This window comes from Drosophila innubila, chromosome X (genome assembly GCF_004354385.1).
Source record: "Drosophila innubila isolate TH190305 chromosome X, UK_Dinn_1.0, whole genome shotgun sequence".
Taxonomy (NCBI): domain Eukaryota; kingdom Metazoa; phylum Arthropoda; class Insecta; order Diptera; family Drosophilidae; genus Drosophila; species Drosophila innubila.
This window is the reverse complement of record NC_047626.1, coordinates 32,057,321-32,078,797: the sequence shown is the minus strand read 5'-3', so window position 1 is coordinate 32,078,797 and position 21,477 is coordinate 32,057,321. Positions and strand designations below refer to the sequence as shown.

At 34.4% G+C, this 21,477-nt stretch overlaps 1 protein-coding gene across 1 annotated transcript; it reads right to left on the bottom strand.

Annotated features, from left to right (window-relative positions):
* Positions 1-4,273: 4,273 nt before the first annotated feature.
* LOC117794005 (sodium channel protein Nach) lies at positions 4,274-21,010 on the bottom strand. The gene is made up of 8 exons (XM_034634468.1): positions 20,628-21,010; positions 12,970-13,269; positions 12,418-12,499; positions 12,070-12,352; positions 11,871-12,009; positions 11,595-11,805; positions 11,349-11,540; positions 4,274-4,676 (listed from the first exon to the last, which is right to left on the bottom strand). Exons 1-8 carry the CDS (start codon positions 21,008-21,010, stop codon positions 4,563-4,565), a joined length of 1,704 nt encoding a protein of 567 aa, XP_034490359.1. The 3' UTR covers positions 4,274-4,562.
* Positions 21,011-21,477: the final 467 nt, after the last annotated feature.

Here is a 21,477-nt window from a genome sequence, read left to right as displayed (position 1 = left end):
TCCTGACTAAAGTTGGATCAAATCGGACCACTATATCATATAGCTGTCATAGGACCAATCGGGCGAAAATCATGTTCTACTGTGAGAAACTTAATTGTTTTATAAGAAATTTAAACCAAACTAATACAATATGCATTTAACTTGATTTTATATATCCTGACCAAAGTTTGTTCAAATCGGAACACTTTATCATATAGCTGTCATAGGACCAATCGGGCAAAATCCAAGTCTTAGTATGAAAAACTTTTTTATACTACAACCACTGCACATGCCCCAGCCTACAAGAACCAAACCCACTTTTTTTGGATAGATTTGGGGCCCCATATGACAAAAAACATTTTTTTATGGAGACATTTTTTAGAATTTTTTAAAAATCTGCCATTTTTCGTACTATTTTTTAGAGGTGCGCCCACATTTGTCATCATTACTCGAGAGTGACAAAAGCTTTACTTTTTCTGAAAGCTAATGAATATATCTATAATTTATTTATACAAAGTCTAAGATTTAAATCAGTATTTTAAGAGACATACAATTTCGAAATAAAAAATGTATTATTTTTTGTTAATCTATTTTTTAAGTTTTTTTTCTTTTCAATTCTAGGAAAAGTAGAAAAAATTATTACTTTTTTTTTTTTATTTTATTTACATACAATCAAACAAGTTTTACGCAAAGGTGATCTAAGACCGATCGATCCTTTGGCAGCTCTATGATATAGTGGACAGATTCGAGCCAAAATTGGTGAAGATGTTAAGGCAAGGGCGTAAGCAGCTTTGTGCGTAGGGGGGGGGGACCAACAAAATTTTTTCATTGTATATCCACACACCAAAAATTTCTAGAGATGTTTTAAAGAAATGATTTTAAGAATTTGAAAATTTCGGAGCTTTTAAAATGTCAGTGATTTTATATTTTTGATATACAATATGTGTTTCCGAAGTCACTGAAGTCGACTGCCATAAAATTATTTCAAATTTCAACTATCATTAGTTATTAGTAGTCTTGAATCTTAAGCCAAACTATATAAGTTAAGACTTTTTCGGAGAGTAGTTTTATGTGCACCATACATAATCTTAAAAGAGCATTCAGGCATGTTCTAAAAAAAAGCATAGAAAAAGCAATACTCTGCCCCAAAATTATTGAATAAAATAAAATTTATTTTAAAATAAAATAAAATTGCCTATCAACCTATAACCGAAATGTAACTGTTGGTGTTCCAGGAAAAAAGAAACCATTGCACTCAATTGTCTTAAAAAAATTGAGGGATTTGACAAAATTAAATATTTATTGAATTGAGCAACTGCCCCCCAGCTGGATTTTCTACAGATCGTTCCTATAGCAGCTATATTGAATAGTGAACCGATTTGAACCAAATTTGGTAGGGATATATAACACACACCAAATAAAACTAGTCGGCCGGTGCTACAGTCGAGCATACTCGACTGTCGGAGACCCCGTACTTACTATGGCAAAAACTAATAAGGGAAAAAATTTAAAAATATTTAGTTAACTTAAATGCATATTCTGTCATATTAGTAACAATGTCTCATAAAACATAAAAGATTTTTATACTAAGACTTGATTTTCGCCCGATGGGTCCTATGACAGCTATATGATATAGTGGTCCGATGTGAACCAACTTTGGACAGGATATATAAAACCAATTGTTATGCACATTTAATTAGTTTGGTTACGATATCTCATTAATCAAAAAAGTTTTTCATACTAAGACCTGATTTTCACTCGATCGGTCCTATGACAGCTATATGATATAGTGGACCGACTTGAACCAACTTCGGTAAGGATGTATAAGACTAACTTAAATGAATATTCTATAAGTTTGGTAACGGTATCTCATAAAACTAAAAAGTTTTTTATACTAAGACTTGATTTTCGCACAGGATATATAAAACCAAGTTTTATGTATATTCTATCATTTTGGTTTCGATATCTCAAAAAAAAAAAGTTGTTCATACTAAGACTTGATTTTCACTCGATCGGTCCTATGACAGCTATATGATATAGTGGTCCGATTTGAACCAACTTTGGACAAACGCAGTGTAGTAAATTTTTTGGTGGGTCGATTCTATTGTGAGAGAAATTTTGTTAAGCATGGATATCAACAAAGAAAAAATTCGCTATATTTTGCAATTTCTTTTTGCTAAAGGCGAAAATGCAAGCAAGGCTACTGAAATTGTGAACGATGTTTATGGCCCCGATACTGTATCGGCTAGTAATGCACAATTTTGGTTTCGAAAATTCCGTTCTGGAAATTTCGACGTTAAAGATGCACCTAGAGTTGGTAGACCCTTCGTCGAAAATTCTGATAAGATCGTGGAGGTAACTGAAGCAGACCGGCATGTCAGCAGCCGCAGCATCGCCCAAGAGCTTAACATTGACCACAAAACAGTTTTAAGCCATTTACAAAAAGCTGAATTCAGTAAGAAGCTAGAATGGAAAAAAAATTGTCCTTCACCAGGACAATTCTAGACCACACACATCTATAATGACGCGCAACAAACTTAGGGAGCTCGGATGGGAAGTTTTAATGCATCCACCGTATAGTCCGGATGTAGCACGAAGCGACTATCACCTTTTTTTGTCCTTACAAAATTTTCTTAAAGGTAAAAAAATTAATTCAATAGAGGACTGCGAAACTAGGTTGGTCGAGTTTTTTAACAGCAAGGACCAGAGCTTTTTTGAGCAGGGAATTTTAAAGTTGTCCTCAAAATGGCAACAAGTCATTGAACAAAACGGCACATATTTGAAATAAATCGAACAGTGCAAACCGTAATAAATGAATTTTGAAAATAATATATAAATAATGGATTTCTTTTTCCAAACCTAATATGTATATATGAGGTTTTCTTGAAATAGGTATTACCTCACGCTACCTAATTAAATTATCTAAATCGTAAGCGTGTGGGTGTTAAAAGCTTTTAGTTAGTGCTAAAGCCAGTGAAGAATAATTACAGAAATTATTCTGTTGTTTAGTCTTAAGTTCTAAGTGCCCGTCGAGGTACTCCTCTTTGCAGACAAGCAAGAATCAATTCTAAGCAAGCGTTCGCAAAAATGAAGTAAGAATTAATGTACTTAATTCAAGATTTGACGAACTTGATCTGTGAGTAGACCCTGGATCCCGATCTTATTTTAAGAATATTTGTACTCATATCTAGTAATTTAGGAGTTTTACTTGATTCAAGATTCTTTGTTTTTATATCAAGAATGTTGGTACTTGGTAAAAGAATTTTTATACTTGTTTTCAGTAATTCGTACTTAAATCAAGTATTAATGTTAAGTATCGAGAATACGTAATTCGAGCTCATTCGAACTTAATTTTAGTACTGCTTTTTTTCTGTGTGTAGGAGATGGAGATACCAAGATTGACACACAGATTTCTATAAGCTCCACACAGGTCAAGTTTGTTTTAAATTCTTGACACGTCCCCTTCTGCCCCCGTAAATCGCGAAAAAACGTCTATCCGTCTGTATGAACACAAGGATCTCAAAGATAATAAGACATAGAGTAACCCAATTTGGCACACAGATTTCTATTTACCCCACGCAGATCAAGTTTGTTTCAAATGGTATGGTAATTAACGTTATCTAGCAATATTATCTATTATCCCACTGAATCGCATCAATATCGAACAAGTAGAACGACACTTATGGCGATTTAATGTTTTTAAAGTAATACAAGTAATTTCTTTAAAGTACTTTTACATATCTTGAAATGACTAACGACTATAGCCTTTCCCACTTGATTTTTGTGTGGTAAACAAATGTGAAAAAAAATAGAGTCCCTGATATTCAGTATCTTTTATATTCTTTCAGTATCGAAAATGGATTTCACTGTCAATATATTTTAATCTATAAAAGCTCTATATTGCGAAACTTGTTTGTGCTATCTGATGTGTTTTAAATACAAGACTTAGCGGAATTAGAAGCTACCATTTTTTTTTTTTTTCAAATATGAATGTAATGGGAAGAGGGTGGGAATTGATCCGACCTACCAAATGTGAAACTGTTAAGACATTTGCCATTAAACGTAGAAATTTTTTTGAACGATTACAAAGGTCAACAATTTACAATATTATAAATATTCCTAAGATAGTTATATCACTTTTAATATTCTTGGTATCCTAATTCGGAAAAAAAAACAGGTTATAATTATGTTGTAGCCCGGCTACTCCCTTACTCACCCTCAAGTTTGTTAGCAGCACAAAACTTGGTTAATTAGGGAGGCATACATACCAAAAGAACTTCATTAAAAAACAAAATTATTTTTGATATTTATTGTTGGTGCACGTAAGTAGTATAAGTTTTGAACAATATTTTGTAGTGCCTTGTATAATATTTATATGTATGTATTAGATTAATAGGCCAAAGAATTCTTGCGCGAGAATACGCTTACAAATAAAAATATGTTCAACTTACACAGACTACAACTTTTAATGACTTTATTTTATTGATTATTTGGTTAATATTAGAACGTTGGATTTCATGAATATACGATAATATATGTTATATATTTATGGATGTTTCCATTAGATTGTTCTTCACTTCAATTTAGGGTATATATTGTCCATAATCGTATTGCCATTTATCCTTGTAATGCTCATAACCATATTGTGGCAAGATCTTCCGTGTGTGGTATAAGTTCTTCGAATGGTTTAAATATCCCTGTGTAAAAAATTAATTTCTTTTTAATAAAATAGAACATAAGTGTATAAGAATATTCCAGTCGAATGTCCACGACTTCGAAATAGCATGCGCAAGGAGCAAGGCTCGATATACAGAATTTTAATATTGAAAATCGTAACTCCCGGTAAAGACCACATTTTTTAATCAACACCGACGGTCAATTTGGCAGTCACACAATTCGCTTCGGTTTTTTTCACAAAAGTATACTTATACTCTCTGTTACATACATTTTAATGAACATAATATACCCTTTTACTTAAGTCGAGTCGATATAGCCATGTCCGTCCGTCTGTGGTTACTTAAATATTTTAAATTAAAAATAAAATAGGGCTACATCCTGCATTTTGTTGTTATTTGTTATTCTCCGTGATATTTGTTACAAATTTTTAATTGACCCCATTAATAGGCCTGTTCCGGGTTTCACTTATATCTATTTTACGATTTTCAATTCTCTGAATTTCGCTCCTAATTGCCCACTGAATTTCCCTTCTCCGATAAAGTGCTGTTTACTTTTCAACAGAAAAGAGTGCTGAAAAACGCTCAGAGCAAATTAACTGGTTGTACAATAGAATTTACAATGGTCTCAACTTGAAAACCACTTTTTTCAACATAATAAAAATTTAAAAATGTTTTTTAAGCATTAGCATTGATTTTCAAGCTTCGTATGGCACCCAACTGCTCCTACAATACTGTTGCCTATTTTCAGGTCAACTGCGATGCAGTGTTTGTTCACAGAATCAATAAGTTTTGTTTGCATGTAATTAAACACAGCATTATTTTAAGTTGCCGTTAAAAAATTTAGATTGCATTTTTTGATTAACGCAATACTAAAAAACCCAAACTTTTAAAAATATGTGCTAAAATAAGTGAGTTCAATACGTAAAATCTTGCCGAAAGTGAAAACCCGAACAGATACAGGAAATTCATATCCGCAAATTCTTGGGTAAGCCATTAAGCCATCCGCACGCCGAAGATTGGATGACCTTGCAGAGCGCTGAATTATATTTTCGACTGAAAGCTGAATTTCTATAGAATTGGGTCAGGATGTATTAGACCAACTATGTCAGATTGATTGAGATAACTCAAGAAACCAAAAAAAACAAATGTCCCAAAACTTGATTTTCGACCAAACGTTCCCATGGCAGCTATTTGATATAGTGAACCGATTTGGTCATGATGCATAACACCGACTTTAATACATACTCTGTCACATTGATTAAGATATCTCCAAAAACAAAAAAGTTTTTCATACTATGTCTTGATTTTCTAACTTCAAGTAAAATGTCAATACTTTATACATACACTTAAAGGGGAGTACTCTCGAGAGAAAACTGTTGTTCGCGAGGTGTCAACTCCATAAAAAAACCGGGGGCTCCGCCCCCTGCTCGCTCCGCTTGCCTAACCCCAGCTATATAATATACTCAACCGATTTAACCCAAATCTGGTTAAGCGTGTAAATACCAACCCATTGCATATTCTGTCAGTATGGTTAAGATATCTCAAAAAACAAAAAACTTTCTTATACTAAAACTTGATTTTCGACCGATCGGTCCTATGACAGCTTTGTGATATAGCAGACCGATTTGAACGAACTTCGGTCAGGATGGACAAAACCAAGTTTAATACATATTCTATAATTAAATATTAGATATCGAAACAAAAACAAACAACTTTTTCATACTTTGACTTACTTTTTGATTGAGAGTCTCTATTTCTAGTGGACCGATTTAAACCAAATTTGATCAGAATGTATATTCTATCAGATTAAGATAACTTAAAAAACCAAAATTTTTTCATACTAAAACTTTATGTTCGACATAACGTTCCTGTGGCAGCTATATGATAGAGTGATCCGAGCCAAATATAAAAAAAAACTTGAACTGCGTATGGTATCCAGGAACCTTCATACCAAATTTGAAGTCTCTAGAGCAGCTAAACCTGATTTTAACTTAAATCGTTTGTTCTTACAACACATTTTTTTAAGTGTTTATACGTTCGACTTTATTTTGTTATTATTGTGTATTAATTTAATATTTAGCATATCGTGGCAATCGTCGCGTTCAAACAGACGGACAGACAAACAGACGGACATGGGTCAATCGACTCGGCTGTTGATCCTGGGCAAGAATATGTATACTTTGGGGGGTCTGTCACGCCTCCTTCTGCCTGTTACACACATTCTGCCAAGCACATTATAACCTTTTTTGTCAATTTTCAATGGGCTCAGGGTATAGATAGAAGAAAATTCGGTTTAGCTGAGCAGTCCTCAGAACGAAAGGAAGAGTTGCCAGATCAAGGGGCTTGTCGGTTTCCAACAATGGCCAATCATTTGAAACAAAACAGATGCTTGGATAATAATTATAATAAGAATCTTATTATAAAAGGCCTGCAACGGACCAAGGCAACTCCGACAGAGATTGAATATGTTTTTAAAGAAAAAAACAAGTGGGAAAGGCTATAGTCGAGATGCCGACCATACTTATTACTTATTTCAATATATATAAAAGTACTTTAAATAAATTACTTCCTAATAAAAACTATTGCATACTTTTAGGTTACTGTATTGAAATCATAACTTAATTAATAACTTTGATTAGCTTTTACTCCCGTTGAACTTGTCCGATCTTGCTGCGGTTAAGTGAGATTATAGATAATATTAATAGATAACGTTAATTACCATAAAAACTGTATTATCTTAAAAATTCTGGGAGTGGTGGCTTTCGCGATTTGCGAAGGCGGAAGGGGGCGTGTCAAAAATTTAAAACAAACTTGACCTGCTCCAACGCATCTGGAGTCTGTGGGAAGCATTGAATATCCTACATTTTAAATTTCCATGTATCTCAATGTATTATAATCAATGTATTATAATTACAATTACTCTTTTGTTTACTTTTGTGTGTTGCTTTGGCAACACTGGCTTTCTCTAGGCCTCTGCAAATGATTGACAGTTTTTCACTAGCGAAGACAAACTTTTTCTGAGTACTCGCCTTAACAGACAATATCTTGCGGAAGCGAATTTTTACAGACATCTGTGATACAAAAAAAAACGTGGAACTTTATTGGCTATAACATATTGAAGTTTTATAAAAATGTCAAATATTCATAAATTGCCAAAACGTGAAATAAAAAACATTCTTCACCTGTAAAATTGTACCTGAGTACTTTGGAAAAAAGTTGACAGGTACGCCTAAAATAATACCTTTCTATCGATATATAGACATTTCCACAGAAAGGTCCACCACGGCCAAAAACTTAAAATTGATCGAAAACAATTTTTAGTTACTTATTTTAACAATTAAGTTTATAGAACAAACACACTACATTAGCCAATTCCAACTCAAAATCAACTTCTATTGTGTAATAGAGAGCTGCATGAATGTATTCAATATGACTTATGAAGCTAAGGAGCTCCAAACGAATGAATGAATTTGAGCTCAAACTTGACTGTATTATAGAGAATTTGAGTTCCCGTATAAAGTTTCCATTTCCATTTGACAAACAAAAATCAGTAAAAAAGTAAAAGTATGCATTAAGTACACACATGTATATTACAATAAAAACTGTATTAATATTGTCTTCGTCGTTTTATGTAGTGTATTGTAGGTTTGGTAGACCGCCGACCGATTCGCATGCAGCTACTCTATCAAACAAGCTACCTAGTACAAAAAACTGATTTAAGTCATCTCGATATCCTCATTTAAAAGTTCTTTACTTGTCAAAAAGGTAGGAAACAGCTGCCATTAGAACAGTGATGGGCACATCCTCGCACGCGTGCAAATCCTCTGTTCGATTTGCCGATACACACCCGAACGCACCGAGCACAGCAAAATCAGTAGCAGACAGAACGTCGAACGGGGAGGTTATGCGCGTGAGGCATAGTTGAAAAGCTCTATTTGGAAAAAAATTATTTATTCGCTTTAAATTTTTTATACAAACTACAATTCTTAATGTGTGACCACAGATTTTTAAGTTAAGAGGCATTAATTGGGTTGTTATAGGAGAATGAGAATACCTTAATAACGAAATATTGTATGAATTTAATTTTTTCTCTGAGTGCAGCTCAAAATCATCTTGAGCCATGGAGCGACCGGGTTGTGTTCTCGTTGAAGGCAAGATGAGCACTGCACTATGGGGCGTTTGCCGTTTGGCATTAATTAATAACTCATAAACTGCGCATGATATTCTGATGCGGTTTTTTTTCTAGTGTTATGGTTAACCCCAGAAGTATTTTGGAAAAGTGGACGTGGTACTAGCTTCGCCCCAGTTTTTTATTTTTTTATTTATATTTTATTTTGGTAAAAATAAGTGGAAATATTGAACATTTACTATTGTAAATAACAATTTCTTATATTGTATATTATTTGCAATAAAAATAATCATAATCTTTTGAACAGAAAGATGTGGGCCCCCTTAGATTACTGTTTGCTTAACTTAAGAAAAACAAAAGTCGCGGGCGGGGCTAGTGCCATGCCTACTTTTCTTAAAAACTTCTGGGGTTATTAATGACACTAAAAAAACCGCATCAATAATAAAATAATTTTATTAAATCTGCTCAAATTCCCTATGAGAAATGAGAGCAAATCGTCACTTGAAAATGAGAGGTTGTGTCCAAAAAAACTAATTTTCTCAAAATGCCCAAAAAGCGCACATTGAGACCAACGGTGTTAAATAGAGAATTATTGACTCTACAACATGGATTTACTCACTTGGTTACCAAGTGTTAACAATTGTTTGTAGCTCTTTGCTAAGTTAAACTTTCGTTGCAAAAAGCATATGTAGACATCACTTCCTAATTACTCAAATTATTAATAAGACACACACAAAAAAAAAAACAAAATATTAGTTGCAACATAAAGTAAAAGCTCGAATTGTCAATATTTATTGCCAATTTTAACAATTTAAAGTGATTTTTATTATAAATTAAATGTTTTAAAATACACTGCAAGCTTATACTTTACCAAAGCTGCAACATCTGACTTTAACAGCTGTTATTTTAACATTGGACTTTCATGTTAACATTTTTGGTTTGTAACATACAAGTTTGATGTATTTATGATGTGAAAAATGAGTTAATGCCAAAAAAAACCGGCAAACGACCCATAGTGCACTGATTCAAATCGTACTTTCGCAGCAATCGACCTCGCATTCGGCTCGTGTCTGTGTGAGCAACCGATAGCGATTCGATAAGCGTGCCCATCACTGCTTCGAGTTTATCAAAAATACTATTCCATTAAAATTCAAAAAACCAAGTTGGCTAGCAGTACAACTCAACTTAAATTCATATAATCTCCATTCAATCATTCTAAAGCATTTAATTGAACTCACTAGAACTCATTCATTGAATGAATTTATACAGCTCTCTACAACGTAACGTCATCGCATATCTTTGCTTAAATCTTTTAATCGGAAAGACCGATATATACAGGTGTGTTCCAGAAATCTCTAGAGATTTTGAATAGAAATGTTTTTAAAAACATCTGTTCGAAATGTTGGTGTTCCTTAAATGTCAAAGGTTAAATTTTTTTCGAACATATTTTTTGTATCTTAAGTTAATTTTAAAGATATTTAAATTCAATTTAATAAATATTTAATTTTGTCAAATCTCTTAAAAAATGTTAGACATTTAAAAACAATGATTGCTTAATTTCAGGAACACAAAGTTGCTTTAAAGCGCTGTTAGAGATTTGTAGAACACACCTGATAGACACTGTTTAAAATTTGTACTTTTTCATGTTTTTTGTCAAATTTTGCCGTATTACTGTAACTTAATGGGGCTGTGAAAATGGAACATATCTGTAGCTTCTATGGTTTGAAAACTGCGGGGTGTACATTTTAGCGGGGTTTAGCGTATTCCACACTAACCTAAGGTTTTTATTTCAAAAATCGTAGTGCATGACTTTCTAGATTTCCTATAAGGAATAATTCTTCATCATTAAATTAAATTTTCTTCAATAATTGATAATAACACACACAGTTGATAGTAACACAAATGACAAAGACAAACAAGCTTTTCATTTCATGTAAAATTTAATTATCTTCTGAACCAGTTGTCGGATTGGGATGATCCTGGTATCATTCGATGCGTATTGTTGATAAAAAAATTTGAAATTAAAGAAGGTTACCAAAAGGCTTCAAGTGCCCATTAACTGCAATCATTTCAATTTTGCCCCTCCCACTGACACCCCGTATCTCACTAGCCAGGCGAGTTAGCAAAAGTCGTGTAATTTTGTTAGTTAAGACTATATTTTTGGATCGGTATATAACTCGATCCGATCGGACAGTAGCAGCACATTTCCCAAATTAGCTGTATATATTGCTGGTCGCCTTTCGCACCCTTCGTGCTGCTTTCGTCACTATCGCAGACTGCCGTCCGCAGTGATATGTACAATCTGTTCATTTTCTCTGAAAGTTTTCTAACACTGTTTTGCCGAAGAGTTTGTAGCAATTCGTAGGACATTTCAGGGAAATTTGGGCTAAACTATCCAATTAAAAATCGTAAAATTTAAGTGAAAACCGGAACAGGTCTGATAAAGTTTACAGGCTCCCTTTCTTATGTCTATTACATAAAACTTCAAAAAACTATTATACCATAATAGTCCCATTTTCAATGAGCGCATGGTTCAAATAATAATCATTGCAAAATATATGTACCTTCTCGTTTTTTCGCTGCCGAGCCAAGTGACCAAAGTCCACGACTTTTTGATCCTCTGCAGGCTGAACCTGAAGAACAGCCGAGGAGCTCGTACTGCTCGTTAGATTGACGTGAGACTTGATCTTTAGTTGAAGAGCAATAGCTGGTGGCGGTTCGTGACGAATTCTTTCCTCAATTTCATACAACTCTTTCTAAAAACAGACATGTAATTTATTATTAGACACGGAGTAGCTTTGTAGACGTACCCGATTTTTGTAAACCATGCAGCAAGCGCGCAGCGTAAAATAATAAATGATCTCAACGCCGGACAGTAAAGAGAATCCAAGAAAAAGACTGGCAATGCCGCCGAAGGATACGAGCAGATCTACCCAACCAAAGAGAACCTCTCGCTTATAGCGTATGATGGGCCAAGTAAGGAACTCTACCAGCACACCTGGCATCTCTGCGCGATCCGTGCTAATGGAGTAAATATAAGCAAACGGTACAGTTAATGAATTAACTAAAAATTCAACAAAGCTTACATTTTTACCAGCTTATCAATATTAAAGACGGTCTTCGAACAACTGAGCTCACATTGAAGGCAATCCCTAATGTTGGTTATATTCAGCTTGTAGTCGTTGAGGCATGAAAAGTCTTTGACTGCGCACATGGGTACATTATCTAATTGTCATAAATATTTATTGATCTCCACAATTCTCTCTTAACAGCACAGATACTTACTGATTGGCTTATAAAAAGGCGGATTGCACTTGCATAACATGATAGCCTTGGCCATGCGGCATTGCTTCATACAAGATGAGAAAGTGTAGGCGTCCGTAAAATAATTCAATTTGACTTCATCGCTGAAAATGCATTTACGCTGGCCAATGGACAGCTGGCGTGCATCGTCTGTGGTGTATGTGTTCTTTTTGGAAATGCGTACCTCCACAAGTTGGTCCTCAGCCCAGTCGATTTGTGCATTAAAATCGGCCCCAAAATACTCCTCATTTGAAAAGATGAAAATCTTAGATATCACAAATTTAATAGTTTTACATTGATGAATAGAATCTACATATATATCAAATTTACTTGCGTCGTGCTGTTAGGCAGAAAGAATAGAGCCCACTTCTTGTCTGTCTCATAGAGATCATGGGGTGCGCCTGTCTCAACACTTAAGGAGAGAGAATTTTAAGAACAAATTAATAATAATAATAAAGCCAGTAGAAAAGGGATATTGACTAAAACCTTTTCTGGTTGTTTCTCTTATATTTTCGGTGTTTGTTATCCGAACTTGTAATTTCTATCTTTTAAAATTTAAATTATCGTTGTAATTCGATGTTGCAATTTCGATTTACGCTTGAGGAAGGGTACGTGGAATAATTGTAAAACAAACTTAATCTAATTAGAGTAAAGAGGTATAGACTCAACAATTCTGTCTTTTTGCAATGTATTGATTGATCGAAGTATTATGAAATTTCCATATCCGTATCTAACTACAGTTACCTTGGGTCAATTGACATTTGGTGCTCATTTAACGGACGAAAATAGAATCAACCATACTTTTGATATTATCGACTTTATTGGGTCAAAACTTCACTGGACACAGAATATAACAAGGGCGTGTGATTTTTGTGCACTTACTCTTCTTTTGCTGTGGACTTAAACCGACTATTGAACGCATAGCAGAGACCGTGTTCCGTATAGATGGGTTCGAAGTGGTCACAGCAGACGATATCTTCGTCACGATACTTGCACGAGATTAACGTATTCTCGCACGAGATTTGCGCCCGGAAGGCCCAATCACGAATACTGCTTTCAGACAGGAGTTCCGATGGAATAGATTTTGCCAGTAGTTCCGCATCCCTGATGTTGTCATAGTTAAGCGAAGTAAGCAGATCCAAAAAAGGAGCAAAAGCCTGCGCCTTTTCAGTGTCGTAATTGCTAACAAATGATGTATATTATCAATTAATTAGGTCATATTAAAAACAAAAAAATGTACACGAAGTAAAATTCTAGTGATGAAAGGATTCTTAAGCCCGAAAATTTCTGGTATCCAATTTTATGACGAACAATATTAAATTTAGTTAAACTGCGGCCGGCAGTGGCGAAAGCAGCATGATAGGTGCGAAAGACGAAAAACGGCGAGAGAGGGGCAAAGCTCAAATTATTGCAGCTATTTTGGTCGTTGGTTGATTAAATTTATTAATTTTTTTTTTAAATTAATTTCCAAAAAAAAAATTATCAGAATTTGCGTCGAATAACACTTCGATCATCCGACAACGACAAATGGTTGAAAAGATAATTCACTTTGAAATTTTTAGTGTCCTTTTACCTCTAGAATACACTAGCATCGTTGGAGCCCGATCGGAGCTCATTTGATGGACCCAAAAACAGGTCAAAGGGTCAGCACAAGGCGCTTAAATAAAAAAAGTTATTTGTCGTATGAAAAACTAGTTTGTTTTTGAAGATATTTCTACTAAACTTACTACATATATATATATTTTTTATTACTTTATACCAGAGCTCGCAAACAAAAGTTGACCGTTTTTCTCTTTGCAGTCTGTTCACTAACATAACCGAAAAATGCAGACACACATACTCTCTGAGCAGAAGACTTCGTTTGATTTCGTTTCAGTTTTAGTTTGAGTGTTCTCGGGTGAGCTACAGTGCTGCCATTAGTCGATAAGAAAAATAGGATAGACGGTCTCCAAAATAAGGACAAAAAAAAGGACAAATATTTTAAAAAGAGACTGAAAAACAGGACAAATCTCAAAATTTCAACTTTTTCATATTTTTTAAGTACACATAAATAATATCATGCATCAATTTTTGTGTTATTGCTGTTTTTGCCGCGATGTTGTCAATATTTGAACGCTAAAATTATTAAAACTTGAAAAGAGTCATAGAAATAATCTATGTTTTTGTAACTTATTATACCCTGATCCCATTGAAAATGGGCAAAAAAGGGTATAATGTGTTTGGCAGAGTGTATGTAACAGGCAGAAGGGGGCGTGGTATATATATTCTTGATCAGGATCAACAGCCGAGTCGATTGAGCCATGTCTGTCTGTTAGATCGCGTCGTTTTCGGAGATCATAAGAGCTAGAGACTTCAAACTTGGTATGTAGGTTCCTGGACCCCATAGGCAGATCAAGTTTGTTTTTTTTTTTGCATCGGACACCTATATTATATAGCTGCCATAGAAACGATACATCGAAAATAAAGTTTTAGTATGGAAAAGTTTTTTGTTTGTTGAGATATTAGAACCAAACTGATAAAATATGCATCTGGGCTGGTAATATACATACTGACCATATTTGGCTCAAATCGGTTAGCTATAACTTATAGCTGCCATGGCAACTATACATCGAAAATGAAGTTTTAGTATGGAAAAGTTTTATGTTTGTTGAGATATCAAAACCAAATTGATAGAATATGCATCTGGGCTGGTATTTTACTTCAAGACTAAGTTTAAATCGGTCTACTATATCATATAGCTGTCATAGGACCGATCGGTAGAATATTAAGTTTTAGTATGAAAAAGTTTTTTGTATTTTAAGACATCCTAACCAAACTGATAGAATATGCATTAATGTTGGTTTTGTACATTCTGACCAGATTTGGTTCAAATCGGTTCCATGTAGGAACAATTCATAGGAACAATCGGTCGAAAATAAACTTTTATAAAAGAGTACCTGGGGTCAGGGTATCCTACTGTCGAGCGTGCTCGACTGTAGCCGCACTTCACCGCGAGCGAAGTGAGCCGGGGGTAGGCGTGCGCAGCGAGCAGGGGGCGGAGTCCCCTTGTTTTTTTATTATCATTAAATGAATATTTTAAGCGAATATCACTGCGGACGGCAGTTCGCGTTAGTGACGAAAGCAGAACGAAGGGTGCGAAAGGCGACTAACAATATATACAGCTAAGTTGGAAAATTTGCTACGGCTGTCCGATCAGATCAAGTGACCGATCGATAGGTTTAGTCCTAACTTAAAAAATGGCAAACTAAAAGTTTTTCTAACCAACCTGGGTCATGAGATCCGGGGGTGTAAGTGGGAGGGGAAAAATTTAAATGATTACAGATAATGGGGCTGTTGGGGCCTTTTGGTAAAATTTTTTATTTTTTAAAAATTTAACTTAAAAATACGCGTCGATTGATACCTTAATCAAATCTGATAACTGGTTCAAAAGATAAAATGAAATGAAAAGTCAGTTTGTTTGTCTGTTTGCATCAAAGCGCTAAAGAAGCTTAAAAGTAATGATGGGGATTAATTCCTTTTCAAAAATCTAGAAATATTTGTTCTACGACTTTTTGAAAAAACCGCTAGTTAAGCTACAGCTATGTTTTATATATCATTGGAAAGGTGTGTTTGAGGGCTTTTAGGCGTACCTTTAAACTTTTCTTGAGTACTCAGGTAACATTTTACAGGTGAAATCAAGTTTTTTAGCTTACATTTTGGCGATTTCTGACAAAACGGCTCTAACAATTTCTGTTAAATTTTAATATGTTGTAATACGTACAAACATAAATTTTGGTTGAGGGGTTTGGAAGGTATTACCTGTTAAGTGAATAAATACATTTTTCTATCGGTCGAAAATCACGTTTTAGTACATAAAACTTTTTGGTTTTATGAGATATTTCAACCAAACTGATACAATATGCATTTAACTTGGTTTTATACATCCTGACTAAAGTTGGATCAAATCGAACTTTTATATCATATAGCTGTCAATATCATATATCGGGTCAAAATTAGGTTTTCGTATGAAAAACTTGTTTGTTTAGTGAGATATTTTAACCAAATTGATAGCATATGCATTTAGATTAGTTTTAAAAATCTAAAACTATATCATATAGCTGTCATAGGACCAATCGGGCGAAAATTAAGTTCTACTGTGAAAAACTTTTTGTTTTATGTGAAATCTTAACCAAATTGATAGCATATGCATTTAACTTTGTTTTATATATCCTGACCAAAGTTGATTTAAATCGGACCACTATATCATATAGCTGTCATAGGACCGATCGGTTCAATATTAAGTCTTAGTGTGATAAACTTTTTTGTTTCACGAGATATCGTAACCAAACTAATAGAATATGCATTTAAGTTAGACTTATATATCCTGACCAAAGTTGGTTCTAATCGAACCACTATATCATATAGCTGTCATAGGACCGATCAGGCGAAATCCAAGTCTTAGTATGAAAAACTTTTTTTTACATAGTAAGTACGGGGTCTCCGACAGTAGAGTATGCTCGGCTGTAGCAACGCTCACTGGAGCAGGAGGCAGAAAAGCGTGGCAAAAATAATTTTTTTGACGAAAGCGTTCGTAAAAAATAATAATGGGATTCGATAGAGAAAACTTAAAAGATTAAGAATCCAAACGATTTTTAAAATCAGTTAAAAATTGTGGGCGTGACAGCCCCTCAAAGTTGACCCATTTTTCAGTGCGCGCAATAATGTGAAAATTTTATAAAAAAATGCAAACTTTAAAACTTATTTGATGACACGTTATATGACCGGTCTTTATGTTTTTAATTTCACATGAAAATAATGCCATAGAATTTTGTTTCTTCACTTGTTGACCTTTTATCCCAGCGATGTTTAAAAAAAAGCACTAAAATTAGGCCATTTTTGGACTTTGATGGAATAGAACTATTATTGGACTCATTTGTACTCGATTCCACTACCACACGAGTCCTTGTAATTCAATTCTCTAACGAAATAACCCCGGTCTTTTATGCATCTGGGCGCGCCTAAGCACACTTTTAGTAGAACTGAAGCAACCTCGCAGTTTACTAGTGCAATTACATACGTTTTCGGTATGCCTGCCTGTTAATGAATAAGATGCAAAAAAATAAAGATGCGAATATAATGCATTAGCATTATTGTAGCTTGCACCTGTTTTAAAATCGTTTAGAGCCGTTATTGCGCAAATTTTGTTTGGGAAATATATAATATATATATATAATATATATAAATATAATATATATATATAGCTCATACAATATTTAAAAAAAAAATTTTTTTTATTTTGTTATTAGGTTATTAAAACTTATTAAATATGTAAAAGAATGTTGTTTAATAAGGAAATAAGATTAAAATATATATACTACACACAAAAAAATGGTTTTTTTTTTAAATTTTACATGTCAAAAATGCACAAAAAAATATATTTCAACTTTGGCCAACAATCATGAGTCGCCCTGTGGGCCAAACACCATGTGTAAAGATTCATTTTAAAGCTTATGAAGTTTTCTATCAAACGCTTTTAAATTTTGAAAATATCTTCACTAATTCAAAAGACATGATTTTTGCAACGCAAAATGAGGATCTGCCCCACTGTGCAACGCGAAAAAATTTTTATTAAATATGAAATACGTTCAAAAACTAAATTTATATATTTTACTTTCTGCCTGCATTAATGATGATTTTAAATAAAAATATAAGTTAATAAAAAAAAAAAAGCGAAAATTGAGTCAGCACAAAATGTATTTACTATTAGATGAGATAGCAAACGACGATTGCCTGCAAACTGTCTAATTTAGGGGACCTCGAAAGAGACCAGCTGTGGTGACAACGCCAAGTATAGTAAATTCGCCTGTAGTCAGCAGATGCCGGAAAAAATAAATGCTCCGCGCAAACGGTCTTTTTGTTTTGTTTAGTTCATGATTAAAGAAGTATATGGTGGTCTCGTCGGCAAAATTATTCCCTTAGCTTAATGCTTCGGCTGCCTACGAGAGCACAAAACGTATTGCATCGTGAAGCTAAGGGAATAAACGAACAAGCTTCGGCTGCCGACGAGACCACCTATACTTATTTCATGATGACTATTTATTTTCAATATCGCCATCTCGTTTGCGTGAAACTTTTGGAAAAATTTGTAACCTGAAAATTATTTTAAAAATACGTTTGTAAATTTATTTATTTTTTTGTGCATCAAATTTAAAAAACTGATGCACTTTTTTATTTTGATCACGGCCAAGTGAAAAGTTTAAAAAGACGTCTCACTCGCAAACACGCACACAAACGCAAAACACTGTTATTTTCTTCGCTCGCATCAAAACGGTCAGCGAATTCCCCGAACAAAAGAGAAACTAGTCGGAAAGGCTATAGTCGAGATCCCGACCATAGGATAGCCGTTACTTACTGAAATATATATAAAAGTAATTTAATGAAAATACTTGTTTTGCTCTGAAAACTTGTATTCGCCATAATGACCGTTCTACTCGTCCGATATTGATGCGATTCAGTGGGATAATAGATAATACCAATATATAACGTTGACTATCGCAAAAAATGTATTATCTTAAATACTGTGGGTGTGGTGGTTTTTTGCAATTAGCGGGGGCGGAGGGGGGCGTGGCCTAAATTTGAAACAAACTTGATCTGCGTAAGGTATATAGAAAATTGTGAGCGAAAGTTTTCTATCTCTATCTCTTATAGTCTCTGAGATCCTTTTGTTCATACGGACGGACGGACGGACAGACACACTTGGCTACATCGACTCGGCTATTGATGCTGATCAAGAATATATATACTTTATAGAGTCGGAGATGCCTCCTTCTCCCTGTTACATACATTCCAAAGAACAAAATATAGCCTTTTACTTATTTTTTAAGTAACGGGTATAACAACAATTTCGGTTATTCTTTGAGCGCCGACCGTTTAACGTTAGAGACGAAGTGAACGGTTCCTCTCTGCCTTTTTGCTCAAAGAGTCTATCATTGAGACTTATTTACGGACAACGAAGAATGGTCAATTGTTATTTGCGAGCTCTGCTATATACAATATGGTAAAGTTTTATCAAAATCGATAGGAAAAATTGATCGATAAATGAGTTGTGTTATTCGACGAATCTCAACCAAACTCTCTATTAACAGGTTTTATCATGTTCTATACACTTTGACCAAATTTATTCAAAATTGGACGACTATACTATTGCTTCCATGGGAACAATCGATTTTTTTTTTAACACTAATTGATTAAGATATTAACAGGGACAGTGGTTTCTTTGTATGTTAACAAATGACGATTTGCAGATATATGGCCAAAGATAAATCAAATTGAGTTTCAATGCGGGTTGGAAGATGAAATTGTTGCAGCAAAGATTTCTCAAAATGATTGCAAGGAAATCAAAGGGTTTGTCCGAGCAGAGCTTAAGCTCATACATATTCGTAGCGACTACAAAGTAGAGATTTACGCCGATTGTGTTAGCTTCGGCGGCGGCGTATGTTAGAGGTCAGAAATAACCGGCGGCGGTGGCGACTAAGCCGTCGAATTTATCGGCGGCGGCGGCGTATGCAGTTAGAAAACAAAATTTTTGTGTTTATACCCTAGCAGGGGGTAACCTTGCTTACAGATTGCTTACTGAAATGAGTGAGTAAACATGTTCTTTTAAGTTTGTTCTTTTTGTTCTCTTGCTCATTTTTGTTCACTTCTTAATTTTTGCCTTTTGACGTACTTTGAATTTCAGCAAAAAAAAAAATACGGGGAAATATGGAAATAGAAAAATAACCAATGTGAAAATTGGGGACAATTTGCAGGCTTTTGAATCAGTAATAGCTCCTTTACTTGTAATAGATCAGTAATCAGTACCTGCTAAATGACATGATACCACTTTATTAAAGCAACCTACTATGTTTGTTAAAAATCCCTTTTCGTCGTTTGTAATAAACAGTCAGTATAAGGTAAAGAGCTTCACAAAATATTTTGAGATTCTACTTCACTACTGTACAGTACTTTCAGACACTTTGTTCTAGTGTTGCTTTGACAGCAATGTTATATGTTTTAATATTTTGTTTTGAAATAGAACAAACACAACAGAACATGAAAATTCTCATTACAGTGCTTGACAGTGCTTGAGTTTTATTTGAAAGTAAAATTTCAAAACAAAACATGTTAGTTTAGTAAAAAAAATCGTAATTGTTATAGTGTACAGCGAGTGCACTAGAATAAAGAGAAACTAGGGGGCTTCGCTCCCTGCTCGCTTCGCTGGCGGTGCTACAGTCAAGCATACTCGACTGTCTGAGACCCCGTACTTACTATGGCAAAAGCTAAGACTGGAAAAAAGTAAAAAGATATTTAGTTTACTCGACTGTATAAGACCAAATTAAATGCATATACTATCAGTTTTAGTTACGATATCTCATAAAACAAAAAGTTTTTGGCACTAAAACTTGATTTCGTCAGATTGGTCCTATGACATCTATTTGAACCAACTTTGGTCGGAATGTATAAGACCAACGTAAAAGCGTATTCTATCAGTATGGTTATGATATCTCATAAAATTAACTCACGTCAGGGTTTTGTAGGCGACATCGTAGGACTTATTATGATCAAACGCCGCTTCGGGGCACACCACTGTGGTAGGAAAGACCACGTTCTGATTGTGAAAGTCTGTGTCCAGACCGGTGATAGTCGGATTCGTTTGAAACTTTTCCCAAAGACTCATGATAATGACCAGCGCCGTTACAGCTCCAATCGAGGTGAAGCAAAACCACATAAACTTTTCGCCAATAGGTCGTCCAGTTTCCGCAATGTAGCGCACGCCGTGCAGAGTTGAATTTTGAAAGAACTCCTTCGTCTGGTAGACAAGGCTGCGTCTAAATATTGTCAACGTCTCGAGCATCCGCTGCTGTCTTGTCATCACAATTGCTTCCTCAGATTCCTTTTGCGGCATTTTCGTTTCAAAAACATACCCTATTTTCAGTCCTGCAAGGTTCAACGGAACTTTTGCAACTAATCAGCGAGGACTTAAAACAATCGTCAATACAACAAATTGCCTGTATGTACATTTAGCTGTCCTTCTGTTGCTGCTGCACAGTGGTCGGAAAGGCTGCTTATTTTTGTAATTTTTCCATAATAGAAATTATTAAGACTAAAAATACATTTTGGATTTTTTGTATAAGAGCTAGAAAATACAAACTCGATGTGTAGGTCATGTGCAGACACATATTTTGTGAATTGATCATTTCGGAAATGACATCTCTTACTGATTCTGTTTGCAAAAATTTAATATTCTAAATTTAAGCAAAAAATATTTAAAATTCAATTCAGAATTCAATGTAAGACCGTTGACGGCAGACCACGCTAGTGCAAAAGCCGACAAACATGTTCGTCACAAAATTGCATATCAGAATTTTGAGA